Source organism: Triticum urartu, chromosome 2A (assembly GCF_056163025.1).
Source record: "Triticum urartu cultivar PI428250 chromosome 2A, HENAU_Tu73, whole genome shotgun sequence".
Taxonomy (NCBI): domain Eukaryota; kingdom Viridiplantae; phylum Streptophyta; class Magnoliopsida; order Poales; family Poaceae; genus Triticum; species Triticum urartu.
The window spans coordinates 684,789,280-684,816,581 of NC_141874.1; the positions used below are offsets into that span (position 1 = coordinate 684,789,280).

The 27,302-nt window shown below is 44.4% G+C and overlaps 1 protein-coding gene across 1 annotated transcript; it reads left to right on the top strand.

Moving 5' to 3' along the window:
- Positions 1 to 21,738: 21,738 nt before the first annotated feature.
- On the top strand, positions 21,739 to 27,159 carry LOC125534086 (uncharacterized). The gene is made up of 2 exons (XM_048697383.2): positions 21,739 to 22,058; positions 26,927 to 27,159. The coding sequence occupies exons 1-2, from the start codon at positions 21,833 to 21,835 to the stop codon at positions 27,157 to 27,159; spliced, it is 459 nt and encodes a 152-aa protein (XP_048553340.2). The 5' UTR covers positions 21,739 to 21,832.
- The last annotated feature ends 143 nt before the right edge of the window (positions 27,160 to 27,302 follow it).

Below are 27,302 nucleotides of genomic sequence, written 5' to 3' on the forward strand. Positions count from 1 at the left end.
ATGTATCCGAAACCGACTAAGTGTAAAATACACTAATGAACAAAACCAACTTAATACCTGGTAAGAACCCATCTGATGTGTGGGTTCAACGGCTTTTATGTGACCCAATGTATATGACAACCAACAAGTGGGATCCACTCATTGTCGAGGGTCGTTTTAGCTCTGGGGAACATATGCTCCCGGATGAGCAGTGAGTTCAAAAGAAATAGTAAATACAATTTAAAATTATGTTTTTTTGTACACATTTACGTTAGTGTAACAAGCATTCTTGACAATTTCCATGTAAAACAGGATAGCAATGATTTGTTAGTGAAAAAAAAGAAATCAAGTGTAACATTTGGTGTTTGACTTGATTTTCATTTGCACCGGTCAAATGCTTAATATTCCCCCCTAAAATTTGCAGGTAGCAATTGGATGTGATCGTGAACACATCCAGTTTTTTTCCACATATTTTGACATCCAAAAAACGTTTTTGGCACGTGGGAGCATGTGCTTCCGTGAGCCGAATAGGATTTCCGCACTCGTTGGGGTCTAATAATAGTAAGAAAAGAAGTGCTAAGTGCCTTGGTAGGAGCTCACAAATCCACAAGGATGGCTAATAGGCGGTCACCCACGCCCTTGGCCATGCTAGGTTTGTTTTTTTTTGGGTGGGGGGATCCCTTTTTGGCACTTTACTTTTTTGGCAACTTCCCAAAATTACAGTACCAACTTTTCAAAAAAAAAAAATTGGCACGACTTTCTAAATTTGAAACTTTTATAATTTTTTGAAGTTTTCAAAGTTTTGAGCATTGAAAAAATCAACTTCTATGAACATTAGTAATTTCAGTTTGGAACTTTCAAGTTCAAAATTACGGACTTTCCAGAGACATGCGGTCATCTCGTGCTCGCAGTGACAGTGTATGTGATCACCCGCAAAAGGATTTGTTTGTAATACAAGATGAAATCATTGTGTTCTATATTCAGGTGTCTATACTAGGCCCATATTGTCTTCCCATTAATTATCAACTAATTTGATCACTTATAGACCACGGCCTAATAAGCCACCGAGTCAATTAGCCACAAGCTAGAGCTACGTGGACCCGGAAGAGAGAGAGAGGGGGGGGGGTCGGCATGAGGAATTCAGCACAAAATTTTCGAGATGATTTTCCAATAAATAAAATACAAAATCATATTAGATCACATAGACAGAAAATACATGTGAAATAATAATCAAAATTAAATGAAATTCTAATGAATACAATAAAATTATATATTTCAGTGAAGATAGTATTAGTACATATTTCCTTAAATTAATATATTGATGAGGATGAATTATTTCTCTAGAATTGTTTCTCCTATATCTTTAGTTCGTACTTTTAATATAATTTATGGATACAGGCCAAAATGTACATAATTGTGACGTTCTAAAAAAATAAAGATTTATTTGAGATGCATGTATTTCAATTTTTAATTGTATATAATAGATGGATATAAAATCATTTAATACCTAAATAAATGGTGAATAATTTCAAATAGATTACTAACTTTTAAATTAGCAACATAATAGTACTATGTTGCTTGTAGAAAAAAATTAGCATATTCTGAATAAATATTTTTGAAAAATATTGCATAAGATACGTTAACTTGGTGTTAAAAAATAGAAAAGGAATATTATGCAACATGATGGAACATGAAGGTATGTTTGTAAACACTAATAAAATGAAGTTGTAGTTTAAATTCGAAGTAAAAATAAGGAAACAAATTATTTTGTGAAGTACAAACTTCATAGTTTTCCTTGAAGGACATACACCATCTTAGTTATAACGTAATGTACACTAAGTTTTGTCAAATCTTTGAAAAGTTTGAAAGCAATTTTGTGAGGCCACAATATGAGCCGAGGCTAATTTTCATATAATTTGTGGACAACTCATATATTTCATATATATAAAAACAATAAGGTGTAATTAAGGGTTTAAATTTTCCCTAGGGATCATTTGATTTTTTTGTAAAGTTTCTAGATAGAACATTAACTTTTACAGAATTACTTAAATATGTAATTTGTTTGATTCTAGAGACCTTGTTGGAGCTACATGTAGTTCAAAGTTGAATTATATATAGAAATAGCTAGAAATTCATTTAATTTCATAAAATGGCAAATAATTTAAAAATTGCCAAATCTGGCATGGGTATTAAAATGTTGTATGTTTCTTGTAGATATTTTCTAGTATTGTATCGTTGTATATAAATACTGATGTTTGAAGTTATACCTGTAAATGCCTTGTGTGTACCATACTCCATGGATACTTGGTTTTGTCTCCACCTAATTCACTAATTTCACTGAAATTTTGCGGGTGAACTTGTAATGTGATTCTCCACAAGTACACTTGTTTTCCACTCCATGAGATGTTGACAGCATTGCAACCATTCCTAACTGAACCAAGCCTTGAACGGAATGCAACGTAAGCCGAGTACATGTCAGAGATGGACAAATGTGCAACAAAATGCCTGATGATTGGAGCAACCGTATACAACATTTTGATTTTGTTAAAGTTGATCTAAGATGAAACCATAAATTTTTAACATATTTTGATCTAAGATGAAACTGTAAATGGGTTTTATAAGAAAATTCTTAGTTTTTACTACATATTGTTTCTACATTGCATAGTAATTAAGTACAAAATCTCTGAATAACCAAGCACATTTTTTTCTTTCGAGAAAATGCAAAGCAACGACTCAATAATGAAAAACAGTATAACGCAGCTACCTTGGAGCCTCCACAGTGTTTTGGGCCTCTCAGCCGTCGGATCAGTCTGATGTACGCTCTAGATCAGCTTGGTCATTGTCAGATCGATCAAGGCTTGAGATGCCGTTTCGCGGGCTGCTGCTCCGCAGAGCGAGCGCCCGTTTCTGTCCGTAATCGGGCCGCAAAGGCCCATTCGCTTGGATTGTCCAGCCCCCAACTCTGAACTGCACATTTTCTATTCCTCTATTCCTCAAAAAAACATTTTCTATTCCTCTAACCCTGATGCGCCGCCGCTCCTTCGTCCACGACGCGCCGCCGCCGTTGTCCATCCCGCTGGTGAGAAGATTGGTCACCCTTCTTTGCTTCCCTTTTCTAGGTCCCGTTCTCTCCTCCGGCGAGTGCACACGAAACTTAATCCCGGCCTTGCGTTGGCTGGCGGCGATGGATGACCTCAGATGCCATCATGCCAATGCCATGGAATACTCTTCCACCTTCCATGGCGGTACGTACGCGTCTGTTCTCTTCTCTCCATGCCGCTTGCGTGATGTGGTTGCAGTTTACCCAGCAAACAGGTGAATAGGAATAGCAGCGGCAATCAACAGGACGTGCGTGCACATTCACAACTTCCCCTTTCTAGAGTGGTTACTACTTACTACACCATGAGTATGCTGCAGATTAGTGTCTCTCTTTGGTTTTGTGAAGGTATCTTGCTTACTAATCAGCACATATCCCGTTCGAGTTTGTTCTATCGTTTCCAGGTTCATGCGTATTTGCTACCGGGCCTCAGTCTCGCTTTCTAGCGCAGAGGGTGAAGATTAATTTTTTTTCTTAATTTTGATTTCATGTCGCTATTTTGATTCCTTTGCCAGTAACATATTTGTGCTAGAATATCTTCCATTACATCTGAAGTATATCCCCAGGGTTCAAATCGAGGGGACGGGTAGAGCACCTGCTAATACTAATATTGGCAATATTGTGTTCGACATCATCTTAGCCCTAGAAGAATATTTACATACAGATGAACATGTAGCCAAACTTCTGCATAGGACGGGTAGAACATATTGATAATATATGTCATAAATAATGTAGCTTTTATGGTTGGTACAAACGAAACAACACCCTTTTTTCCTGAAAATGTAGGTTATAGAAGAAGCTCATCTTCCGATATTCTAAAGCTCATCTTGTGGTTCATTATAGGTATGACATGGTTATTGTTTGTTCAATCAAATGGTCAGCCTAAGAACCTTGAGGTTTAGGTCCATGTCCTATCACAATAAATGCATATGTTTTTGCATATTTGTCTCTTGTATGTTCAAGTGCAAATATAGACCATGCTATTGATTTTTGTGCTTTGGAATTGGACGTTATCTTTTGCTGGTAATGTATTTGTGCTAGAACAAAAACCGATGCCAAGTTATTTGTGCTTCTAATTGTTGAACTGATGCCAAGTATTTAAGCTGACATGTGGCCTCCAGGTCAAACCAACTTTTTCTATGGATATGGCTTGGAAACATTCTACTTTGAACAGTTCAATTTGTATCCATTATTATTCAGTATTTCGTAATTATTTATTAAACATATTTTATTCTCATTTACAATGGTCGGGCGCGGCAATGCGCGTCTTATGATCTAGTATTGATAGAAAGTGTAGCCTCTAGACCGAACAACTAACCACTAGACAAGATCGTGACCAACAATGACGAGACAACAATACAACTGATGCCACCACACAAACCCTGGCTTAGATGCCATCAACACATATACACATGACACACTGAACTTACCAAACCCCCATCATGAAATTGAGAATCCAACCAGGGGCAATGTTGTGCCTCTTTCACTTTGGAGAAGCAAGTCAATAGCGTCGTAGACCTACGGCTTAGTTTTGTCATCATGCCGAGGCCTCAGAACCGCCAAGCGTCACCCACGTCCTGAATGATGGACCACCACCCAACGACACAATTTTTGTATGTCACCACATCTATTTTTTCCGAAAAGGAGGATTGCCGCTGGCCTTTGCATCAAAATAATGCATTCAACCATATTATTAAACAAAAGTACGTAGTTCAATACAAGATCTCAAAAATGGGTTGAAAAAATAAACATTGCCATAGCCGGCATAAATAAGACTAGATGACTATACGCCTATTCTATTGTTGAACCGTCATCCAAACTGGTTGTAGATATCTCGTGCTACCGTCTCCCAACAGTTGCACCCATAGCCATATGCTCATTGACTTCTGCACGGCTGAGTAACGACCACGTATGAATACGTCCGGGTTGCTCTGTAGATGACCTGCAAAATTTTTGTGATGTTTTGTCTGTTACAAATTACGTCATTTTGACAGTTTCATATAACCCAAAGTATTGCACACGCCCCGACTCGAATGTGCTCCGCTATTTTAGGCTCTACCCCATTTGGCCACGTCCCAAATAAAATAGCTATGGTATTAAGAGGACTAACATCAACAGTATTCCAATAGCTGTTGAGCCACACTCTCCCATGTAACCAAGATGCCACGAGAGGAGTTCCTCCTAATCCAATACCCATATCACTGAAGCTAACCACATTAGCAGGATCTACTGGCTAGAGTCAAGACGTGTACACACGTCAACCTTGAGTCAGGCCTCGCTCAGGTGCCGCATTCAAGGAGGCCTAGAGGCCCCATCGCCGCCAGCGGAGAGGAAGAGGAAGGAGATGGCGGAGGTGGGCTCTTTGTGTGTCGGTGATAGTCGCCCCGTGAGTCGCTCGGGATGACTCACGAGACACGACTAGTGTTCCAAGTAACCACATTTTGATGTAACTAGGTAATTGCTCCATTACAAGAGTGCACACATATTTTGTACACAATCACCATGATTTGCTTGCAATGTTATTGTTAATGTGATTACGTACCAAAAATGGACTTTTAATTGCCACTTGGATCAACACTTATTCTTCTAGCCAGATATGATATTATTTTGTAAGCCAATAAGATGTGATAGTTGAGGTGGTTTTCAACAAAAACTGGTTAGAAAAACTCGGCAAAACCAAAAATAGGGGATGTAGGATGGAGATGAAGAGAATAGAAAAGAGAAGTAAAACAAAACCTTACATATTTTCTAAGTATATATGAGAAGAGATGAGAGATGAGAGAATATAAATTTCACACATTGGCTGTTGATGGCACTGCAGTTTAGCAGCTGAGCAAAGTTTTATATAGAATGTTGCGGCATCCGAGATGGTCAAATGTGGAATGAAACGTACCTATGGGAGCTTGCCTCCAGCAACCACATGCAGATTACAAAGATCCTACAGTCAGCCCCATCACCCGAAGATCAGGCACAGATCCATAGTCTCCGGTCCTTGGTCGGGAAAAGATCTATGCTGGAGAAAGCCAAACCAATAAGCTCTAGTCGGACAGCTGCACCTCGACGGACGAGACTTGTCCGCTCCTCCGACGTGTGCCCATCTGTGCTCCCGCGTACGTGTCTTGATTTGATTGGAACAAAAATAAAGCCCGACTCCACCCGCTTAAAATCAGGAAGAGGGATGATTAGATTAGAAAGAAAAAAGAAAAAAAGACAACCGTAGGATGAAATGGAAGCACGGATGAAAGCATGAGGAGAAAGCACGCAAGCTGGATCCCACCTCGACTAGCTAGTTGGCCTTATCGACTGCGATAAGTCGGTACGGATTCACGGACAGTAAGAATCCATCCGCCCGATTCCAATCAAGCAACGAGCACACATGCAGCCGTGTTTGCCTCTGGCTCTCCCGGAATATCGCACCGCCACCCCGCCACCCGTGCAGCTCGCCTATAAGAAGCAACGTACACGAAGCTAAACCTAAGCCCCCTCAAACACAGCCACACAACCCTATCACTCAAACACAGCCTCACAAGCTAGACTATCTCCTCAGTACTCAGTAGTACTACCAGAGCCTCCCAGCTAGCAATGGCAAAGTGCCTCGCTGTCGCGCTATTGCTACTGGTGGTGATCGCGCACTGCGACGGGAGGGAGCTGAACGAGAAGGACGGCGCACTTGCAGCGACACGCGGTGCCGGTGCTGGCGTCGGCGAGTCGAAGATTTTGGGGCTGCCAGACTTGCCGGTTGTGGGAACCGCTACCGGTACCAGTACCATTAACGGCCCGCTGGTGGTGATTCCTGGGATCCCTGCTCATCCATGATCATCACTACTTCATGTGCTGGCTAACATACGTACAAGCTTCAGCTGAACTTAATTGTGGTTTTAGACTTGTGTAGCTAGCACCACCCGGAAGAAAAACACCGGCTTTTCGCTCATGTCTATGTTGCTTAATGAGCGTCTGTATTTGTATTTCTCTTCAGTTTATGTTGGTTCTTTGGTGTGCTACATGCATCATCAACGTAATACATATTATTTTGTCAGTCTTCTTGTCTTCTTGAATAGACATATCAACAGGTTGCAAACGCCGACGTACTATTCTTGACTCTAATCATAAACTCACAAGTTGTATGCAACAACAGTATGCAAGTCGAACATAGATTTGTATGAAAGTGGAACGTCACCTTGGTTTATGTGGAAGTCGATCGTACATAGATTTGTACCAGCAAAAAAGTCCGTGCATTGCAACGAAAGAAAAGCATACCACACGCTCATAATTTACAAAAAAATGGTTTATAATCTGAGTATTTGTAGCTACGGCCCAAATAAAATGGTTTTTACCTGCAAAAGCGCAAGTTCAAGATTCCACATGTCTTCTATTTAAACACGGCTTGCATGTAGATTTAATACATACAAAGAAACGGGCAAGTGATCTTCAATTTCGACTCGAATCCTTATTTTGCTGAGATGTTCATCAACAACCCGGACCAGTACCGATATGAAAGAAAGATGGATAATGCACTGTTGATTAAGATTGCACCCTAGATAGTTAATAGTTAACATGTAAAATAACATCATATTCATATTCTATATATTTTTCTAATCAAATTCCATATATAACATGTTAAATTTGGAGATACATTTTAAAAAACATTTGATATGTACTGCGAGCTTAATGTCAGAAACATTATGGAATTTTCTATAAAATAGCATGACGGATTAAGAATACCTATTTCTTGTATTAGTAGGTGAGTATAGGTATAGATGACAATGAGATTTCACCTTGGAAAAGTGTTAGATTCAACCGCTGATTTCACAACTCGTTAAACTTGCTCGCCACGTGTTCATTGGAACCACCCACCGCTCGCGAACCACCCATCGTTATCTCTAGTGACACATGTAGAACCGTCCAATCCTTATCTCTTTTCTTAAGGCCCTCTTCGTCTCCACCACGACTCTCTCTTGTTGTTCCTCGCTATGGCCACACTTCTCCTTTCCTCTGCCGCTATAGCTGCTGTGTGACCCACCCGCGGCGGCTGAGGGTGCCCGACTGCAGAAGGGCAGCCATTTGTCGGTCGCTGCAAGGGGAAGGGGGCAGGGGGAGGGGGTGGCGGCTAACCCATGCTTAGTCCCGGTTCGGTTTTGGAACCGGGACTAAAGGGTCGTTACTAAAGCCTCCCTACGAACCGGGACTAAAGGCTTTTCACGTGACCGCTGCCTGAAGGTCCATCTTTAATCCTGATTGATAACACCAATCAGTACTAAAAGAAATTTCATGATTTTTTTTAAATTTTTTTTATTTTCAAATTTCTGAAATATTTTAACCTCTAATCTCTAATCATCCCTCATCACTGCTCAATTCAATTTAACCTCTAATCTCTAATCACCCCTCATCATTCCAAATCATCTAACTTCCCGGACGGTCATCCATCCTCTCACTACTCCAACCTGAGCACGCTTAACTTCCGGGGTTCTATTCTCCCTCGTTTCCAAGTCTGCACTTATTGTTTTCCTGACAATAGTTAGATGTCAATCTTATTAACCCTCAGGAATTTAGCTTGAGCATGAAGTCACACATTTCACCGTTTGAGTTTGAAACTATTGTTCTAAAAAACAATAATTATTTAGTAACACTAATATTTCTTGAATAAATAGTTTGACCACAGTTTGACCATAGTTTGACCACAATTTGATCACAGTTTGACCACAGTTTGACCAGATTTGACCAAAATTTAAAAAAACTGAAATAATTATTTAGTCACACTAATATTTCTTGAATAAGTAGTTTGACCACAGTTTGACCAGATTTGACCAAAATTAAAAAAACAGAAATAATTATTTAGTAACACTAATATTCTTGAATACTTATTTAGTAACACTAATACTTCTTGACTAAGTAGTTTGACCATAGTTTGACCAGATTTAATGAAAATACAAAAAAAAACTGAAATTTGAGCATAACTTTTTTCCTTTTAGAATTTGAGGATTTTAAAAATTTGCAAACAGGCCATAGGCCGTCAAAATCGGATGCGGATTTTCGTGCTGAACATTTTGATATATTATACGTTTTTTTCCGACATCGTATGCAAGTTATAGCCGTTTTACGTTTTCCCTGCACTTTTTGCAAAACATGTCCAAATTTAAGTTTTTAAATTTTCCTAACTAGTAGATGTAGTAATATAACTACCTCTCGAAGGATTTTATTTTTTAAAGTTTTTATCAGTTTCTTTTGATTTTTTTCAAAACAAAAAAGGCGATCCACCGGGGGGGGGGTAGAGTTTGAAAATGAGACCTTTAGTCCCGATTTAAGACACGAACCGAGACTAAAGGGTAGTCACGGTTTGAGACACAAACCGGGACTAAAGGGCATCGCACCCTTTAGTCTCGGTTCGTGTCTTAAACCGGGACTAAAGGGCTCAGGTGAACCAGGACTAATGCCTTGCCAGCACGAACCGGGACCAATGCTCACATTAGTCCCGGTTCGTGACTGAACCGGGACTAATGTGAATATTGCCCTGTGACCAAAGCCCTGTTTTCTACTAGTGAAGGCGGGCTTGATGCGCCGAGCACCGCCCGAAGATGGAATGGGGCACGCGGCGCTGCAAAGGTGACATCGGAGAATGGTCGGCGGGGGCGCTGCAACTCCGACACTACTATTAAAGCTATTGGGACCACCACCGATGTTGCAATGGAGCACCGCTGGACCACCGGAAGCATAGCGGAGCTGCAATGAAGCCTCGTCGGTGCTGCGTTGGAGCTCCGCCAATGCTGCAATGAAGCTTCGCCGGACGCACAGGTGCTGCAATGAAACCAACCATACATGTAAATCAAATTTCTTATTCTTTTTTTCGAAAAGGAGAATAACCATCGGCCTCTGCATCGAGTGATGCATACAACTATATATTATTTATTGTTCGAAAACCACCAGCCGAACAACATGGACCTGAAAAAACCGAGGCCGCATGCCACACAACAGTAAATTCACCAGACAACCACTAACCGCGTGAAAAAAAAAACTCAAAACAAAAAAAAATCACAACTCCTAGGCTATACCTTCAAGAAGAAATCACTGCATGTGCATCGATGATGACGAGTCTAACCCAAGGTTGACCTTGAGGTTCTCATCCCCAAAGCGAATCTTCGATCCACCACCTCCAACAAAGACATGACACAGGGTGCGTCGATATAGCCTAATTAGATATCTTGTGTTTTATCTCTATATAACACACCTGCATCCCTAGTTCCGAACATACATCAAACGAACTTCCACACATTTTCATAGATGACATTACACTTAGTGTCTTAGAGCACCAACAATGTGTGCCAATAACGTTGCCCAGTGTGAAATTTGGCGTTGGCCCCGACGCTGGTGCTGGAACGTCGTGAGGCCGTTGCCAAATCTCAATAATTGGGAAACTAGCAACTATTTCCCCCCAATGAAATTTCGCTACTCCCTCTTTCCATTTATATAGGGCCTAATGTGTTTTTTCTAAGACCGCCTTTGACTATTGACAAGATTAATAGTACATGACATGCACAATGTGAAAATTATATCATTGAAAGCTCTTTCACACAAGAATTTAACGATGTGCTTTGTGTAAGTTGCATGTCATATATTATTGCTCTAATATTTGGTCAAAGTTAGCCTAAAAAATTATATTAGGCCCTATATAGATGGAAGAAGGGAGTAACAATAAAATGCTCCAATCACCATGGCAGGTTCCTCACCAGGGCTCACAACCTTTTCCCTCTGGCTGGTTCTCCTGATCTGGCCTAGTTGTTGGTGTGTAGACGAGCGGTCCAACTGTCTACTAAGGTGGGTGTGCGACAACTTGTTCTCGAGACTGATTGTCAGGGCATCTCCAGCCGCGCCCCAGGAAGGCCTCCCCAGGTGATTTTTTCGTGCCCCCAGGAGCCCGATTTTCGCCGGCCTGGGCCGAAAACAGCGCCGGCGAACCCAGATCGAACCCGGCGCGCTGGGGGGCGCCCGGGGGCGCCGGGGCGAACTATTTTGGCGCGAAACAGCCGCGGGCCCGCCACGTCAGCGACACGGCGCCTCGTCTTCCCCCAACGGCCTCGGTTCCCGTGGGGAATCAATGCCAAGGCTGCCGCCGGTCAGCCTTGCCATTAATTCCTCACGGGCGGCGCGTCACGGGACGGCGTGCCGATACCTCCCCTCCCTCGCACGCGTACACACGGGTGCGGCGCGGCTATATAGCCGGTGGCCTGCACTCGCCTGTGCCCACACCAGCCCCGCCCCTCGCCGCCGCCCAGCTCCTCCCTCTCCCTACCTCTCCTGAGCGCCACCGCCCAACCCCTTCCTCTATCTCTCTACCTCTCCCGAGCCCGTCGCCATGGCGGAACGCTTCCCCGGAGACGAGGCGGCGGCCAACGGCTTCGGCCGCCGTTCGCTCCGCGAACAGGAGTCCTGGCTCCTATTCCAGGCGAACATCCCGGCGCCGCCGGACATGCGCGCCGGGCCGACGGGGTGGAGGCTCAGCGCTGGGGGAGTGCCCATTCCCCCGTTGCCCGACGCCGTGGCGAAGCCGAAGTACTTCGCCGAGGAAGTCGAGGTCGTGCGCGCCTCCCTCACCGACGCCCAACTCTCCCTCCCCCAGTACGCCGCCGACAACCACGCGGCTTGGGCGGCGTATTTCGAGCGCCGCCAGCAGCAACGCTTGGCGTCCATCAACGGCGCGTCGGTGGTTGGCGGCCGGCAGAACAGCGAGGGGCGCCACCTATGGTGGGGCGTCCCCGGCCGCACACTCGAGGGCGTGCTGACGTACCTCGAGGGCGGCAACGACCCGCCATTGGCGTACCCGGTGAGGGCGGCCGCCCCGGTGCAGCACCGACGCGCTGGGCCATGGGCGCCAAGGAGGTTCGGGTCCTCCTCCTCTTCTTCCTCCTCCCGATCTTCATCGCACTCCTCCGGCACTCCGGCCCTGCTCGGCGTCAAGGCCGAGCCCGCGGCGGAGACGCCGCTCGGCCGGCGCACTCGCAGCGCCGGCATCGTCATCAACGAGGGCGGCCGGCGCGCCTACTCGTCGGCTCCTCCTCCGCGCTTCGTCGGCTCCTACTCGTCGGGGCTCGCGCCGGTGAAGACGGAGCCGGGGCTCGCGCCGGTGAAGAAGGAGCCGGCCACGCCGGTGACGACGGAGCTCGACGACGACGACGTGGCCCTGGAATGGGCGCGCAGTGACTCCATAGCGATGGAGAAGAAGCGCCTGGAGAAGGCGAAGGAGCGCCAGCGCGCCGCCCTGCTTCGCTTCGCGGAGCGTCGACGCGGCCGCGACGAAGGCGGAGTCGTCGTCATCTGCGACAGCGACGACGATGCGCCGCCACCAATCCGCCATGGCGACGCCGGGCAGGGGTCCAGTAGGGGCGCCCGTGTCAAGGAGGAGAACGCCGACGACGACGATGGCGGCGACGGCGGTGACTTCATCCAGTTTTTCCTTTAGATTAGTTTATATGTATATGTGCTATGTAATGAAAATCCGCAAACTTCACCGAAATGTGCCGAAATTTATCGTGTTTGGCCGAATTTTATCGTGTTTAAGCCGAACTTCTTTTATTTTAAAACGTGACTGGGGCGGCCCTGGGGCCGGCAGCTGGGGACCAACTCGCCCTCAGGTCCAATTTTTGCGTCGGCTCACCCCAGGCGGTGATTTTAGGCGTCCCCTGGGGGCCAACGGCTGAAGATGCCCTCAGAAGGCAATGACAGCCTAGCCACAAGTGGGAGTGCATATCTGGTGATACCGGGCGTGACATGATCCCCTGATACGGGACTATATGGGCCGTTGGATCTGGACGGAAGGCACAGGATTGAAAAGGCTCAGTTTGCATTGGAAAGAATGCAGAAAACACCCTAGGTTACTCTGTAATTCAGCAGTAAGGTGCACATCCGTTCGTTCTCTGCGACGTTTCTCTATTTGTTTCCCGACCACCGCTGCCGCCGTCGCCGCTGCTAGGTCATGTCGTAGTGCCGCCGGCCACCATTGCGCATCCCCCAATCCAGAGAAGCTTATAGGGATGTCGCACGCATGCCGAATCGTCTGCGCACAGCCGGTACGAACTGTTGACAGTTGCAAGTGATCCGAGATGGATCTCTTCCCGCCGCCGCTGGATCCAATCGCGTCGCGGGAGCTAGAAACACTAGCCAGTGAAGATCAGGAAGAGGTAGCGCCTCCTTTTTCTTTGGCATCTAGGCAATTTTCTAGCGTTTTGATTTCGTGATTGTGCTTCTTTAGATTTTGTACTGGATGTCGCACACCACGGCGCATGGATCGAAGGCACCGACGGATACCAAAGCCCATGTCCAATCGCCGCCGGTTGCTGACCTCGAGCTACAGGTCAATTATCTATACGGGCAGCAGCAGTCGGACCTCAATGTACATCCTCCAACTGCTGTGGTTGTTGTCCACATAGTGCTGATGACTATTGTATTATGAGTGCGTTGCTACAAGTCTTTCAGGAGAAGTGGGCAATGCAAACGGAAGGCAATACACTTACGTCTGCTTGTACTTATCAAGTATGCCATTTAGGGAGGATTAGCATGTCTCAACGGCATCTCTTCTTTGCATTCCAATGGATAAACCTATGAAAAAGGGAATACGGTACTGGTATTTGCAGTGTCCTCCTAATGATGGGCTGTAATCTTGATTAAGCCATGTCTTTTGATTTGATACAGATTACATCACCGCATATGGGGCAGGACAGCCGACGATGGGGGATCTGGAGGAGAGATGTAGAAATCTGTCTGTAATTTTGTAAGCATAGACTGATTCTAGGGACCAGACTGCAAATGTACCAGGGGGCACATGAAAATAGACAAGTGAGTTGATCAAGTCCCTTCAACCCAGATCCAACGGACCGTGTGCTTCCTGAGCAGCGTATCATGTGAACGGCCGTATCACTTGATATTTTCCCTGTCGAGGAGATCAAGGACGTACTGCTAAAAGGGGTCGCACACTCTAGCTAGGTGGTTGCTTGAATAAAAGTTGCAGGACATGGTTGCATGTTGCTTCGGATTGTATTTTGGGTGTGTTAAACTCTAATTCTACCAAGGCATAATAATTGAATAAAGCAGAAAATTCCCATAAAAAGATATTTCACCCGGCAATAAAATACTACATCTCGATGCACCCCACTAAGCTCTTTTCTTGGGGCGCCATACCTAATAAAAAAGAAGCAAAGTGATTTTTCTATTTGTAGTTTTGAAACAGAGGCAAAACTTTGCCTCATCTCATTAATTAAAGACAAGAGTCGCCCGGTTATTGCAGAAAACCATGAGAAAAACTGCCACAACAAGCCCACATATTCGTCTTTTTAATGTCAGCTTCAAAATCTTCATCAAAGTAGGGACAAATAGGCTTACACAGATTGCGCACACTGTAGTGCAGCCTTTCCAAACTGGTTTTATGCTAGACAGAAACATTCTAGAAGGGGTTGTAGTTCTGTATGAAACGCTTCATGAGATCTACACGAAAAAACTAGATGGGGTGGTTTTCAAAGTGAATTTTGAAAAAGCATACGATAAAGTCAAATGGCCATTCCTTCAGCAGGCTTTGCGCATGAAAGGATTTGATCAGGCCTGGAGGAACCAGGTTGATTCTTTCACGCAACACTAGTAGAAAAAGGACCTAATGTGAGACACATTAGTGCCGGTTCGATTTTGGCTCGGTACTAATGGTACCATTAGTGCCGGTTCGAACGGCTATGCATTAATACCGGTTCGTGTTGAACCTTTAGTACCGGTTCGTGCCACGAACCGGTACTAATGGGGTGGTGGCAGGCTGGCGTCAGGCCGGGGCCCCACGATCACCTTTAGTACCGGTTCGTGGCACAAACCGGTACTAAAGGGGTCTGACCTATAGTCCCGGTTGGAGACACAAACCGGGACTATAGGGCAATTTTCGAACTCTACCCCCCTCCCCCCGTGTATCGCCATTTCAGTTTAGAAAAAATCAAAAGAAAATGATAAAAACTTCAAAAAATAAAATCCTTTGAGAGGTAGTTATATTACTACATCTACTAGTTAGGAAAATTTAAAAACTTAAATTTGAACATGTTTTGCAAAAAGTGTAGGAAAAATGTAAAACGGCTATAACTTTTGCATACGATGTCGGAAAAAAACGTATAATATATCAAAAAATTCTGCACGAAAATCCGCATCCGATGGAGACCGCCTACGGCCTGTTTGCAATTTTTTAGAATCCTCAAATTCCAAAAGGAAAAAAGATATGGTCAAATTTCAGTTTTTTTTAAAAAATGGTTAAATCTGGTCAAACTACTTATTCAAGAAGTATTAATGTTACTACATAATTATTCAAGAATATTAGTGTTACTAAATAATTATTTCAATTTTTTGAATTTTGGTCAAATCTGGTCAAACTATGGTCAAACTGTGGTCAAACTATGGTCAAACTTATTCAAAAAATATTAGTGTTACTAAATAATTACTGTTTTTTAGAATAATAGTTTCAAACTCAAACGGTGAAACGTGTGACCTAATGCTCAAGCTAAACTGCTGAGGGTTAATAGGATTGACAGCTTACATTTGTCAGGAAAACAACAAGTGCAGACTTGGAATGTAGGGGGAATAGAACTCCGAAGTTAAGCGTGCTTAGGCTGGGGGAGTGAGAGGATGGGTGACCGGCCGGGAAGTTAGGCGATTTGGAATGAGTGATCCACACTTGAGCAGTTAAGAGGGATGATTAGAGACTAAATCATCAAATAATTCAGAAAAATTAAAAATAAAAAAATCCAAAATTTTCAAAAAAAAACTTTAGTACCGGTTGGTAATACCAACCGGTACTAAAGGTCCCCCATACCAGGGCGCGAGCTCACGCCACGTGGTGGCACTTTAGCGTCGGTTCGTGCCGAACCGGTACTAAAGGGGGGGGGGGCTTTAGAGCCCACCCTTTAGTGCCGGTTATGGAACCGGCACTAAAGGCCCTTACGAACCGGTTTTAAATCTCCGTTTTCTACTAGTGCAAAAAGAGAGTGTTGGAATTAAAGTGAATGACAACATAGGTTACTACTTTCAGACATACAAAGGCCTGAGCCAAGGTGACCCGATGTCACCGATTCTTTTCAACATAGTGATCGACATGTTGCCAATCCTAATAGGAAGGGCTAAGGAAGACAGCCAAGTAGGTGGCCTAGTTCCGCATCTAGTGGATGGCGGAGTGTCAATCCTTCAGTATGCTGATGATACTATGATCTTCATGGAGTATGATTTGGCTAAAGCAAGAAACATGAAACTTGTGTTATGTTTGTTCGAGAAATTATCGAGGTTAAAGATTAACTTCCATAAAAGTGAATTGTTCTGTTTTGGAAGAGCCAAAGATGAACAAGATGCGTACAAACAATTGTTCGGATGCGAATTGGGATCTTACGAGTATGCCTATGTTTCTTTGTCCCTTCACATATTTGGGTATACCAATTCACCATCGCAAGCTTTCTAACAAAGAATGAAAGTGCATTGAAGATCGATTTGAAAAAAAAACTAAGTTGCTGGAAGGGCAAGCTTATGTCATACGGAGGCCGATTAATTCTCATTAATTCGGTTCTTACGAGTATGCCTATGTTTATTTTGTCCTTTTTTGAGATACCAGTTGGAGTCACGAAAAGGCTAGACTTCTATCGATCTCAATTCTTCTGGCAGAGCGATGAATTAAAACAAAAATACAGACTTGCTAAATGGGATATTATTTGCAAACCGAAAGACCAAGGGGGTCTCGGCATTGAAAACTTAGAGGTGAAGAACAGATGTTTACTCAACAAATGGTTGTTTAAGCTATCTGTGGAGACGGAGGCCACGTGGGCACAAATCTTGCGGAATAAGTACCTTAACTCCAAAACATTGTCCCATGTGACAGGGAGGCCGACTGATTCGCCTTTTTGAAAAGGACTGATGAGAGTGAAATCAACCTTTTTCAACAGGACAAAATTTGTAGTTGGAGACGGTACTACCACGAGGTTCTGGGAGGACACATGGCTCGGGGAGACGCCCCTTGCACTCCAATATCCCTCTCTCTATAATATCGTGCAGCGAAGAGAAGTTTATGTTGCAACAGTATTACAGTCCAATCCTCTGAATTTCCAATTCCGAAGGACGCTAGCAGGAAATCGTTGGGAAGCTTGGCTCCACTTAGTCCGAATACTGATGGAGGTCGAGCTTTCTTAACAACCCGACCGGTTGAGCTAGAAACTAACAAAGAATGGAGAGTTTTTGGTTAAATCCATGTATTTGGATGTTATCAACTCTAGTGTTATTCCTCGTTCGAAACATGTGTGGAAAGTCAAAGTACCTCTAAAAATCAAAGTGTTTATGTGGTTTGTACATAAAAAAGTTATACTAACTAAGGATAATCTGGTAAAACGCAATTGTACAGGATCTACAAGATGTAGTTTCTGTGATAAGGATGAATCCATCAAACACCTCTTTCTCGAATGTCCCTTGGCAAAAATTTTGTGGCGGATGATGCACTTAGCTTTTAATATTACTCCTCCGAATACTATCAACACGTTATTTGGGACATGGTTAGATGGGTTAGATCCCGAAACCGCGAAACATATCCGTGTAGGAGTATGTGCTTTATTATGAGCTATATGAAACTGCAGAAACGATTTGGTTTTTAACAGAACAACAAAAATTCATTTCTTGCAGGTTATCTTCCGGGCCACTACACTCATCCGTATGTGATCGCTACTCACTCCGACGAAGGCCAGGGAGCGTTTGGTTACTGGATCTGTCTGATGGGAGACGGTAGCTCGGGATATTTTCAACCGGTTTGGATGGGGTCATATAATATGTTAGGTTTTTAGATCCCTATCTTATATTTTTGCCTGATGGCTGTGGCTTTTCCTGTCATGATGCTTTTACTCTTTGTGAGCTTTTCTGCTTTTCAGACCTGAAAACCTTTGTGAAACATTTTGCTTATTATTAATAATATGGCCGTATGCATCATTCTGATGTAGAGGCCGGGGCCTGACCCCTTTCCCAAAAAATACACATGCCATGGAAGAAATAAACGCCATGAGCTTGTCTGCAAACCATCATTTGTCATCACTATCACTTCACCCTAAACAAGCGACTCTGACTTCAATGCATCCAACAAAAGGCGAGGCTCCCCACGACGAGCACATGAAACAATGCCAGCCATGCCAAAAGTTCGGCCACACGCACCAGTGGCAAGGAAGCTTCAAGCACGAAGCCAAGCTATCGCAGAGAAATATATATGCAAACGTTAGCTTTGTGTGAAGGATCGATGAGCCGGACCACCACCTGCTGCTGGCCATCATAACCACACGGGGCTCGCTACCGTAGGTTTGACTTCTCGCCAACAAATAGACCGCGACGACGCCACAGACACGTCGAAGCATCAACTACCACAATCTTTTCCTGACCCATACCTCGCTCGCACCATGGATGTTGCCACACCAACCACAAACATCCAATCTCGAGCCATGTTTTCCTCCAGCCAGATCCATCTCCATGATGATGCCCCCAAGAGCGAAATGCGGCGCTAAGCAAACCTAATAGCATGTCATCGCCCAATCCAGGAGAACAAAATTTAGGGTTTCCTCTATAGCATATCAGGAGGGAAGGTAAGAACTGCTATGCCGACACCTCCAACAAGGGAATGTCACGTGCAAGTGTCGTCGTCGATGATCCCGGCCACAACTGAATAATGATTTTCGTCGGCAGCCTCACTCACCCAAACCAAAACAGGCCAGTCCACCTGGTCTACCATACCCCCTATCTTCACACCCCCCCCACCTGTCATGCACACACCAGTGCCGACATTGTGCCTCTCAATGTCGGAAAGCACCGAGGACATCGCCAGGTAACCTCTACCACCCGCCGGTAAGATCTGGCCCGAGGCACCACGGGGGCAGGCTGCTAGAGCGGAAGCTCATTGGACTCGAAGCTCTGGCACCCGTTCGCTTGGCCCTGACCAACAGTCGTTGCGGATACCTCGACTCAGCCACCCACCACCCACCACCCCCGCACACGTCCACACAACCACTACGCCACGCCTCTGGGAATACGCCACACCTCTGCACCACCATGCCACAACACACTGTGTGACTCCGCACGAGACTCAATGCTGCCACACATGACAACTTCACCGCACTGCTAGTGCCAGCTCGAGCCACAATGCAACCAAGCCCACATCTCGCGGCCCGCGACCTAGCCGGCACCGCGGCGCCACGGGCTTTTCCAGCTGTTGCCCTGTGGTGGCGGTTGGTCTCTCATGACCACGGTTCCGCCCCCGTCACTCCGTGTGGGAGCGATGTGGGGACGGGTGTATGGTTTCGTAATTGCTAAATCTATAAAGCGGGACGAAAACACGTTTCGAGAGGTGTATGAGATAATGACCGCCCAGAGGAAGTTGTTTTTATACATATAATCAATGTGCACCACACTAGTAGAAAACATGGGCTTTGGTTTGGCCAGAAAAGAGCATTAATCCCGGTTGCATTACGAACCGGGACTAATGTGAGCATTAGTCCCGGTTCGAGCGGCTAGGGCACCGTACAGGCATTACTCCCTGTTCAAATGGGACCTTTAGTCTCGGTTAGTGCCACGAACCGGGACTAAAGGGTGCGATGCCCATCAGTACCGGTTCGTGCCACGAACCGGTACTAATGGGTTTGAGGCATTAGTACCGGTTCGTGGCACCAACCGGTATTAAAGGTTAGACCTTTATTACCGGTTCGTGCCACGGACCGATACTAATGGTGCAATTTTCAAATCCTACCCCCCCTCCCGCGCGCGTGTATCGCCTTTTCAGTTTTGTAAAAAGCAAAAGAAAATGATAAAAACTTCAAAACTTAAAATCCTTCGAGATGTAGTTATGTTACTACATCTACTAGTTAGGAAAATTTAAAAACTTAAATTTGGACATGTTTTGCAAAAAGTGTAGGGAAAATGTAAAACGGCTATAACTTTTGCATACGATGTCAGAAAAAAAGTATAATATATCAAAATATTCAGCACGAAAATCCGCATCCGATTTTGACAGCCTACGGCCTGTTTGCAAATTTGTAGAATCCTCAAATTACAAAAGGAAAAAAAGTTATGCTCAAATTTTAGTTTTTTTAAAAAAAATCGTTAAATCTGGTCAAACTATGGTCAAACTACTTATTCAAGAAGTATTAGTGTTACTAAATAATTATTCAAAAATATTAGTGTTACTAAATAATTATTTCAGTTTTTTTGAATTTTAGTCAAATCTGGTCAAACTGTGGTCAAACTACTTATTCAAGAAATATTAGTGTTACTAAATAATTATTGTTTTTTAAACAATAGTTTTATACTCAAATAGTGAAATGTGTGACTTCATGCTAAAGCTAAACTCCTGAGGGTTAATAGGATTGACATCTTACTATTGTCAGCAAAACAATAAGTGCAAACTTGGAAACGAGGAAGAATAGAACCCGGAAGTTAAGCATGCTCAGGCTGGGGGAGTGGGAGGATGGGTGACCGTCCGGGAAGTTAGATGATTTGGAATGATGAGGGGTGATTAGAGATTAAATTGAGCAGTGATGAGGGGTGATTAGAGATTAGAGGTTAAAATAATTCAGAACCAACCGGGACTAAAGGTGGACCTCCAGGCAGCGGCCACGTGGAGGGCCTTTAGTCCCGGTTCGTAATAAATGAATCTTTGCATGTTACCACACTTAAATTACTACCCATTATGAAGATGGTAACATAGTCTAGGAATATGTGTATGTTACTCTTCATTGTGGCTAGTCAATCCTCCTTTTGCTGGCTAACACAATGATCGATGGGGAGGTACAAAGCTGGGAGAATCGAGAGTTTGCTAATTAGTTTTCAATGTCTGCAGTTATAGAATTACATTATAAAACGCAAACTAATCTAACACTGAAAATAAACTTATTCCTCCGATTCTGACACCGTGTTAGCACAACTTTGTATTAAAATTATACTAAAATAGCGTCAATTAATTTGAATTGGATGGAGTTCCTGCTTGGTCGCTCACCCATGCGGCCGGGATGCACTGTGGATCGGTGTGACGATGCTTGTCCGTTTGTTCCCTTCCCTTCTCAACGGTAGACGATCTAGTAGTGGCCGGCGGCAGCGAGTAGGTTTTCTCGATCGCAAGACTGGGGTCGAGCAGATTGGAAACCAAGGTATTAGAGGAGACACAACTACCGTGTACGCTTTTTTTTACTTTGAGACAAACAACTACGGTGTACTCCTACGTGAGAGTAGTACTTGAGCCTGGGCCCTTTCCTTCTACGGTGGGCTGTTCTTTTTTATTTATTTTCTCCTGATATTTGGGCATTTGACCCGCTGCAGCAATCACATTTCCATTTTCCATTTCCATTTCCATTTTCTACCGAAGAAACACACCAATTGACTCACCTCGACTGGTTGGCCTTCTCGATCGACTGCGTGCGATAAGAAAAGTCAGCACGGATTCAAGGACAATAATTCCATCCGCTTCATTCCAATCCATCGACGTCGACATGCGGCCATACCTGCAGCATGCATCATTGCATCTCTCGCCCGCCCGTGACCTGAGAAGGACGGGCCAGCATGTCGCACCTCTACCTACTAGTACCATCCTCCTCGTCTGCGCGGACGAGGCACGGGCACGGCCACCCCGCCACCCCCCTGCAACTCGCCTATAAGAAGCAGCGTACACACGATGCTAAGCCCAAGCTCACTCAAACACATCCAAACAACACTATCTCCTCAGTACATCAGAGCCTCCCGGTTAGCAATATGGCAAAGTGTCTCGCCGTCGCGCTCCTGCTACTGGTGGTGCTCGCGTCCTGCGAAGGGAGGGAGCTGAATGAGAAGGTTGCAGCGACGCGTGTCGTAGGTGCGGGTGGCGGCGTCGGCGAGTCTAAGGCGTTGGACTTGCCTGTGCTCGGGGGAATCGGTACGGGAACCAGCACCATTACCGGCCCGCTGGTGGTGGTTCCTGGGATCCCTGCTATTGGCCCATGATCATCTCTGGCTCATGTGCTGCCTAACAGGAAGCTAAAGCTCGCCTTGTCGCTTTAGATTCTATAGGTAGCACCGCCGGGAAGAAAAAAGCGGGCGTTTTGCTCATGTCCATGTTCGGTACTGAGCGCCTGTATCAACTGTCATCTGTATCTATTTCCAGTTCATGTTGTCGTATTTTTCGTTCCTTGATGTGCTACATGTATCATCAATAAATAATAATTACTATGTTTGTGTGATCGTCTTCTGGGATGCAAATCTCAACTGGCTGCATAATCGATGTCCTATTTCGTCACTCTAATCACCAAGTCCCATGTTCAGAGTCGTTCATGTTCCGGGGTAGCAAATTTCGTTGCAGTAACTCCAATGCTTTGAAAGCGTTAAGGTGACTGGATCAATAGGGATATGCATGGAGCATGGGTATCTCTTATCAAGTCTCTCCCGGATTTGGAGTTTTCTTTGTGTGTGTGTGTGTGGGTCGTGAAATTTTTTTTGCGGGGTAAAATTTTTCATTCAATCAACTAGGAGCATTACAGTCCTTTGCCACGAGTCCAGCTACCTCGTCAGGCCCCTGCCTCAGCCATACAGCAGTCCTGGGGCCAGCGTCACCCATCTGCCCAAGAACATGGCTGACATTATTTCGATTTCTACTCACATGCAATAACACATGCTCTCTACCTCCCTCCACCAAGGGACCAATCAGTGTACTGGCATCATGAAAAATGTAGCCACTTTTGCATTATGGATTATTTGTGGGTGAAATCAAAGAGGTCACAAAAAATATCACTCATCGAGTTCATTTTAACATGTCAAATTGGAAGGTGATTGTATAGAAATTCATAAGCTATCCATATATATGACGATACATGTAAACCCCAAAAAAGTTTGAATAGCTTAATCGGATTTGTAATCCTCAACTTTATAGCAATAAATTATATTAAATAATTTTGGGTTGGTTTGATTTTGTATTGAGAGAGATACATCATCGATGGAGATAAAAATAATTATAATAACAACATCAATGATAACATGAATACTACTAACTAACGATAATACTACATCTACGTAAGCTTACTAAACTCCTCATAAATTTCCTTAACTAACTCTCCTCCCCCTTGAATTTCAAGGGGGTGGGCCTGTTCCTCCCCTATCTCCATTACTAATCCCCCATCCGGCTGATTATGTTAAACACGTAACAAAACTTTCGTAGGTGTAGCATTACTCACTAACTAATAATATATAGTTTGGAAACAGAGGCAAAAGCTTGCTTTTACATTAATTAAGAAGAATATAGCTGCCTGCTAATTACAGGAAAATTGGGCGAAAACCGATAACATCGACGGTCAAACCCGTACACAGACTCAACAAGCCAACAAGGACACTGCAGATGGCATGCCATGAAAGCCACCCGGCGAATCATCTTGCAGGCTACTCCCAAAAGAAAAAGAAGCGGAGAGGAAGGCACATACTAATGGCTAACAAACAATGAAGGCACCAACCCAACCTTGTTGCCAATGTCATCAACACCTTGGTTCCCATCTTCAGCTAGCTAGCGTCGAACCATGAATGCCGGCGTCAAAGGAGAAAGGTCCTTGCAAGGAGGCTGGGCTCAACCCATGCTCACCATTGAACGCCTCCGACAGCTCCAAAAGATTGGTCACACGTGCCAACCACAGGGGGAACGAGTCCTCCAGCTTGCGCAGTGGGTGGAGTGTTAACTCCACTAAGTTTTAAAGCTCATCACCAAACGAGTCAAGCATAGCATCACCGGACTTTACCACACCATCATGATCAACACAACCTTCACTTGAAGCTTCAAAAATCCTTGCAAACTCAGGAGCTTGGACACACATTGTGGGAGAAACAACCGAAGCCCGAGAGCACGCCTCTGAGGAAGGGCGAGGCAGAGCTGGGGGGGGGGGGGGGGTGGGGGGTCACGTGCACAATAACAAACATCTCCAACGGAGGAGCGACGCAGAGAACAATCCTTCTCACGGTGCCTTGAGCGAAGACTATTGAGGCATCTAAACGGGTCACAGCAGGAGCCCAGAAATGGAAGCATCGACCATGAGTTCTCCTCTTGAATGTGTCAGCTTGCACATACCTCGCATCATGGAATATCAAGGACATGGAAAACTTGCCGAAGGCACATGACAACAAGGATGAGCCCTTCATCCCATGTATATCCAGGGACCCTCCCTTGGCTATGCGACCACAGCCTTCACCAGACCAAAAGGATAGCAGCAAGCGGACGATGCACCGTCAGCACCAGAAGAGGAGCCTTCGACAATAGTTGCCGTCTTTGGTGGCGCCAGGTCCCCTTTGCTAGAATCGCCGTTGCCATGGTCCGCGCCAGAAACTTGGCCATCTGGGTCGGCCAGAGATGACCATAGCCCCGCATGAGCAACTTCGACCTCATCAGGGCACAAGGAACATGGTGATGACAAATAACAACAACAACAATGAAAATAATGATGATGATGATGATGATGATGATGATGATGATGATGATGATGATGATGATGATGATAGTAGTAGTGGTGGTGGTGGTGGTAGTGGTAGTAATTTTAACATCCTAGCGTTTATATAGCAAATAACTTGGTTGTACCTATGCTAGATTAGTCAATTAGATGAGCAACATAGATAGTCGAGATCTAAATTGGATTATACATGAGACTGTCCTATTTAGATTTACTATTTTATTAGAGGTAATAATTCGTGTTTGTATTGTGAGCTAAGAGAATTGTGAGATACAAAGATAAGGAGACCGAGTAACTTTTCATTTTCTTCAAATAGGTAGCTTAATTCTAGTTCGGCCGCCGAACTAGATAATGGAAGTTATCTAATCCATCCGGCGTTGTTTCACTTTTAGTATCTGCAGCCTCGAGAGAATCTATTCAAACTAACTTTCAGTTGACGAAAGCAACACTGGTGTTACTACCATAATTCTACTTTACATGCATTGAAGAAGGCTAGATGATTGTAGTATTTGAATTAATGCAAATGTGGTTAAAGCCACTTATGGGAAATGAAGTGAGTTGTCTCAAATGCTAGGCAGTAGCGATGTCTCGTTTAATCATGGATTATTGAATGTGGCGCAATCCAAGAAGGAACGGGTAGAAATCATTCATCTTCACAAATAAATCAATTTGTGTCAACCTAAAAGTAATTTCTAGAAATGGCAGACATAGATACCAATGTTGATAGCCTTTCCACGAATAAAGAACACATATAATACAAGCAATACACATGATGATGATGATGATGATGATGATGATAATAATTGTAATAACAAATAATAATAATAATAATAATAATAACAATTTCTAAAGAGGGAATCACTAGCTTTAAAATTTATATATACATATTGTCGTTAGAATCATTGTAAAATCAATAGACAATTAAGATGTTCCTAGCATATATAGGAGGGGCACGGGGTGCTACTGTTACTTAAAAGGCACATCAGTACCATGTGTTAGTCTATGATTCCTTGGCTATTAGTTCACCCTCCTAGGCATATGCACCACCGTAGGTCTTTTGATATGATCATGCAAGCAGATATGATCATATAAGCAGTGTAGCATGCATGGCGGAAAATAGCTCAAGAAATGATGGTCTTTTACCCGCAAAAACTAAACCATGGTCTTTAAGTAAGGAAATCAAATGACATACCACATGGTCGAGGTGATTAATTAATGGCACTTGATTGAGCCAAGGAATTACTTACTCTGGGTAACTTTTCTAAGCTTGTTAAAGATCTTGATCATAAAGGTAGCTGATGATTGCACCCATACTTTAGGTAGATGATGATTGCACCCATAATTTTTTGCAGAAAGGCCAATGTCCATGTATTAAGTATCACAAATCCTAACAAAATTGAGAAAAAAAATACAACCAACTCCTTGGGGAGCGGGGGGCGATGTTTTCTTCTTACTGCATCCACCGGCAATGCAATGTGAGCAAAGCTCGCTGTGGTGATTGGGCCTCCATCTTCTTGAGACCCATGAGCTTGTAGAAGCACCGTTCAGGAAGTGGTCGATGTAAACCAAAATATGTCGGCGATCACAATCTACATAGGATTCACCACCCCGGAGAAGAAAACATTGGAGAGTTCTGGGTAAGACCTCGGGTCCAGCCAGAATGAGCCGGGGAAGACAACTCTCACACGCTCCCCAACGAGACCAAGTTTTCAATCTTGGTCGGCCAGAACTGGACTAGTGGACTAAGACAGACAATTGCGACACCCAGTCCTCAAGACAATGCCATCAAGACAAACCTAGAGAAGAAAAACCAAAACCTGGAAACTCGTATCTAGGGACACAACACCCTCCAAACACCTCCCAACAATGCCAAGAAGCACCATCAAAATGAGGATAAGGTGTGGAGGACTTATTCCCCGCCGACGCAGCACCATCGCCTTACCACTGACGACTAGGGATCGAGACCTAAACTAAAAATCTCACCCTACCACCACTGGTACGAGACAACGAGATGCCTGACCTCGTCGTCTAAGAAGTCTATGGAGGGAGAGGGGGGCTTTGATCTCACCGGGGAGAAGGTAGATCGATGCCACCACCCTAGTTCCAATGGTTTTGTAGGAGAGAGGAGGAGGAAACACATGTTGTTGTTCTTGCATGATGATTGCACCCATATAACCCTGCACACATGGAATAACTTGTGACATTTTTCTGGTAAAGGGAATAAACAAGTTAAAACACTAAACAAGGAAAGTATGGTATACTTTTTAGGGATAAGCTTCCATTTTGCAGAAAAAAAAGAGATGAGCTTCCATGACCAGATAGCATGCTACTCCCTCCGATCCATAATAAGTGTTGTGGTTTTAGTTCAAATTTGTGTGGTACTACTTAGTAATGGCAAAGTGTGTCGCCGTCGCGCTCCTGCTACTGGTGGTGCTCGTGTCCTGCGAAGGGAGGGAGCTGAACGAGAAGAACGGCGCACTCGCAGCTACACGCGGTGCCGGTGCAGGTGGCGGCATCGACGAGTCGAAGATTTTGGGGTTGCCTGAGTTGCCGCTTACCACAACCATTACGAGCCCGGTGGTGGTGCTTCCTGCACTTCCTGGGATCCCTGCTCATCCATGATCATCTCTAGTTCATGCGATGGTTGACAAGCCGAAGCTGAACTTGTGCCTTTAGCCTTCTAGCTAGCACCGCCGGGAAGAAAAATGCCGGCGTTGTATGCATTTCTTTTCTGTTCATGTTCTGGCATTTTACGTTCCTTGATG

What these genes read in the sequence shown, in the direction of transcription:
- LOC125534086 (XM_048697383.2), top strand. Translation starts at nt 21,833, where the DNA reads ATGGCAAAGTGTCTCGCCGTCGCGCTCCTGCTACTGGTGGTGCTCGCG. An exon ending in GATCCCTGCTATTGGCCCAT is followed by an intron (nt 22,059 to 26,926) that starts GATCATCTCTGG and finishes GGTACTACTTAG; the next exon opens with TAATGGCAAAGTGTGTCGCC.